Source organism: Austrofundulus limnaeus, unplaced genomic scaffold, assembly GCF_001266775.1.
Source record: "Austrofundulus limnaeus strain Quisiro unplaced genomic scaffold, Austrofundulus_limnaeus-1.0 Scaffold33, whole genome shotgun sequence".
In the NCBI taxonomy this organism is placed as follows: domain Eukaryota; kingdom Metazoa; phylum Chordata; class Actinopteri; order Cyprinodontiformes; family Rivulidae; genus Austrofundulus; species Austrofundulus limnaeus.
In genome coordinates, this window is record NW_013952435.1 from 1,991 (window position 1) to 4,199 (window position 2,209).

Below are 2,209 nucleotides of genomic sequence, written 5' to 3' on the forward strand. Positions count from 1 at the left end.
TAAAGTAGCTAAAAAGTAGCATTTATTGTGGAAAACAGCTGATAGAGGAAAAGAGCAGGAAAAAGCTAAAACTAAAAAATAAGCTGAAAGTAGTTAGCAGATAAATGTTAATTTTGATGAAAACAGCTTAAACTGAAATCACTAAAAAGTAGCTTAAATGGTGAAAAAAAACAGCTGAAAGAAGCATAAAAAGTTTAAATCAGCAGAACAGCTGAAAAAGCAGCAAAAAGCTAAAATTAGCTAAAGTAGCTAAAAAGTAACATTTATTGTGGAAAACAGCTGATAGTTGAAAAGAGAAGGAAAAAGCTAAAACTAAAAAATAAGCTGAAAGTAGTTAGCAGATAAATGTTAATTTTGATGAAAACAGCTTAAACTGAAATCACTAAAAAGTAGCTTAAATGGTGAAAAAAAACAGCTGAAAGAAGCATAAAAAGTTTAAATCAGCAGAACAGCTGAAAAGAGCAGAAAGACAGCTGTATAAGCAGAAAAAAACTAAAATTAGCTAAAATAGCTAAAAGTAGCATTTATTGTGGAAAACAGCTGATAGCTGAAAAGAGCAGGAAAAAGCTAAAACTAAAAAAATAAGCTGAAAGTAGTTAGCAGATAAATGCTAATTTAGATGAAAACAGCTAAATTTCCTAAAAAGTAGCTTAAATGGTAAAAAAACAGCTGAAAGCATAAAAAGTTTAAATCAGCAGAACAGCTGAAAAGAAAGCTAAAATTAACCAAAATAAACTGAAGGAAGCTGAAATTAGCAAAGCAGAACCAGAACAAAAGGTTGAGATTTATAACTTTGAATACAACTTCATTCATTTTCAGTTGGAAAAACATGGCAGGAAAAGTGAAATATCTCAAAAAGTATAAATGTTTGAAAAACTAAAAGTCACAGACTGAATGTCCTGAAGGAGCTGAACATTTTCATGTGTAAAGGTTTAWAATGGCACAAAAATTACAGAAGGATTTATGTGTCAAAAAATGTWCGGATGAACAATAAAAGCGACAATAATAATATGAGAAACACAAACAGAGTTAACAGCACTCACCTAAACTCCTGTGAGAATCTGCAGCCAGAACCAGATCTTCAGGATGGACCAGACTGTACCAAGATCTGCCCAACAGTTCCTCTGCTGAGWACCCCAACAGGAAGAAAACACTGAAGAACAAACATCCATCAGTAAATCTCAGTAAATCTAAAGAGACGTTTCTGTTTCTGTCTGAGTTTACCTGTCTGAGCTCTGACTGAAGCTCATGTCTGCTCTGTGCTCGCTGCTGAAGCTCCGACACAGAGGAGAGCCGCTGCTCGCCAGGTGGTTCGCCGTGGGGGTGCAGAGGGCCACGAACACGGGCTCGGTGGTCCGAGGAGCTGCTGAGAAGGACTGAGGGAAGAACTGGAAGCTCCCTCTGACCAGCACGGAGCAGCAGCCCCCGAGTCGCAGCTTCAGAGACTTGGAGGTCTGCATGCAGCACACGAAGCTCCTCTCTGAGGACACACACKGTGAAAGTTACACAACACACAACAAGCTAACCACAGCCGACAGCTAACGGCTAACTACCTGCTGACRAGTTGTTTTTAACATCCAGATTTGTCCGAACTACGTCCAGATCGGAGCGATCCACCAGGTCGTACAGAGTGTCTCCTTGCAGCAGGTCCACCTGGAGCACAGAGGAGTTTAAAACTGAAGCTCCTGCAGCRACACAGAAACCTCTGATGTGATCCCAGAGAACCGACCGTGGACAGGCCCAGATACTCAGACACGTTCTCCGACACGTAGACCAGCCGGCCCTGAGCCGTGGACACCAGGAGGAAGCCCTGCAGGGCCTCCAGAACAGCCTCGTACGGCGGGCAGGAGACAGACCTGTCAGCCGCCTGGAGCCCTGAGGAGACAAGTTCAAGTCTGTTTGTGTCTCTGCAGGGAGACTGGGACGGACACAGAACCAGGACTGGGACACAGAACCAGGACTGAGACACAGAACCAGGACTGAGACACAGAACCAGGACTGGGACACAGATCCAGGACTGAGACACAGAACCAGGACTGAGACACAGAACCAGGACTGGGACAGACAGAACCAGGACTGGGACAGACAGAACCAGGACTGGGACAGACAGATCAGGACTGGGACAGACAGAACCAGGACTGGGACACAGAACCAGGACTGGGACAGACAGAACCAGGACTGGGACACAGAACCAGGACTGGGACACAGA

At 43.4% G+C, this 2,209-nt stretch overlaps 1 protein-coding gene across 1 annotated transcript in view; it reads right to left on the reverse strand.

Moving 5' to 3' along the window:
- Positions 1-2,209, reverse strand: part of npas4l (neuronal PAS domain protein 4 like) — a gene marked incomplete at its 3' end in the record, with an annotated part of 7,408 nt that overhangs the window by 1,906 nt on the left and 3,293 nt on the right. Inside the window, 4 exon segments of the mRNA XM_014005894.1 lie at positions 1,044-1,153; positions 1,225-1,480; positions 1,554-1,653; positions 1,730-1,875. Of these exon segments, the coding sequence (XP_013861348.1) occupies positions 1,044-1,153; positions 1,225-1,480; positions 1,554-1,653; positions 1,730-1,875 (612 nt within the window).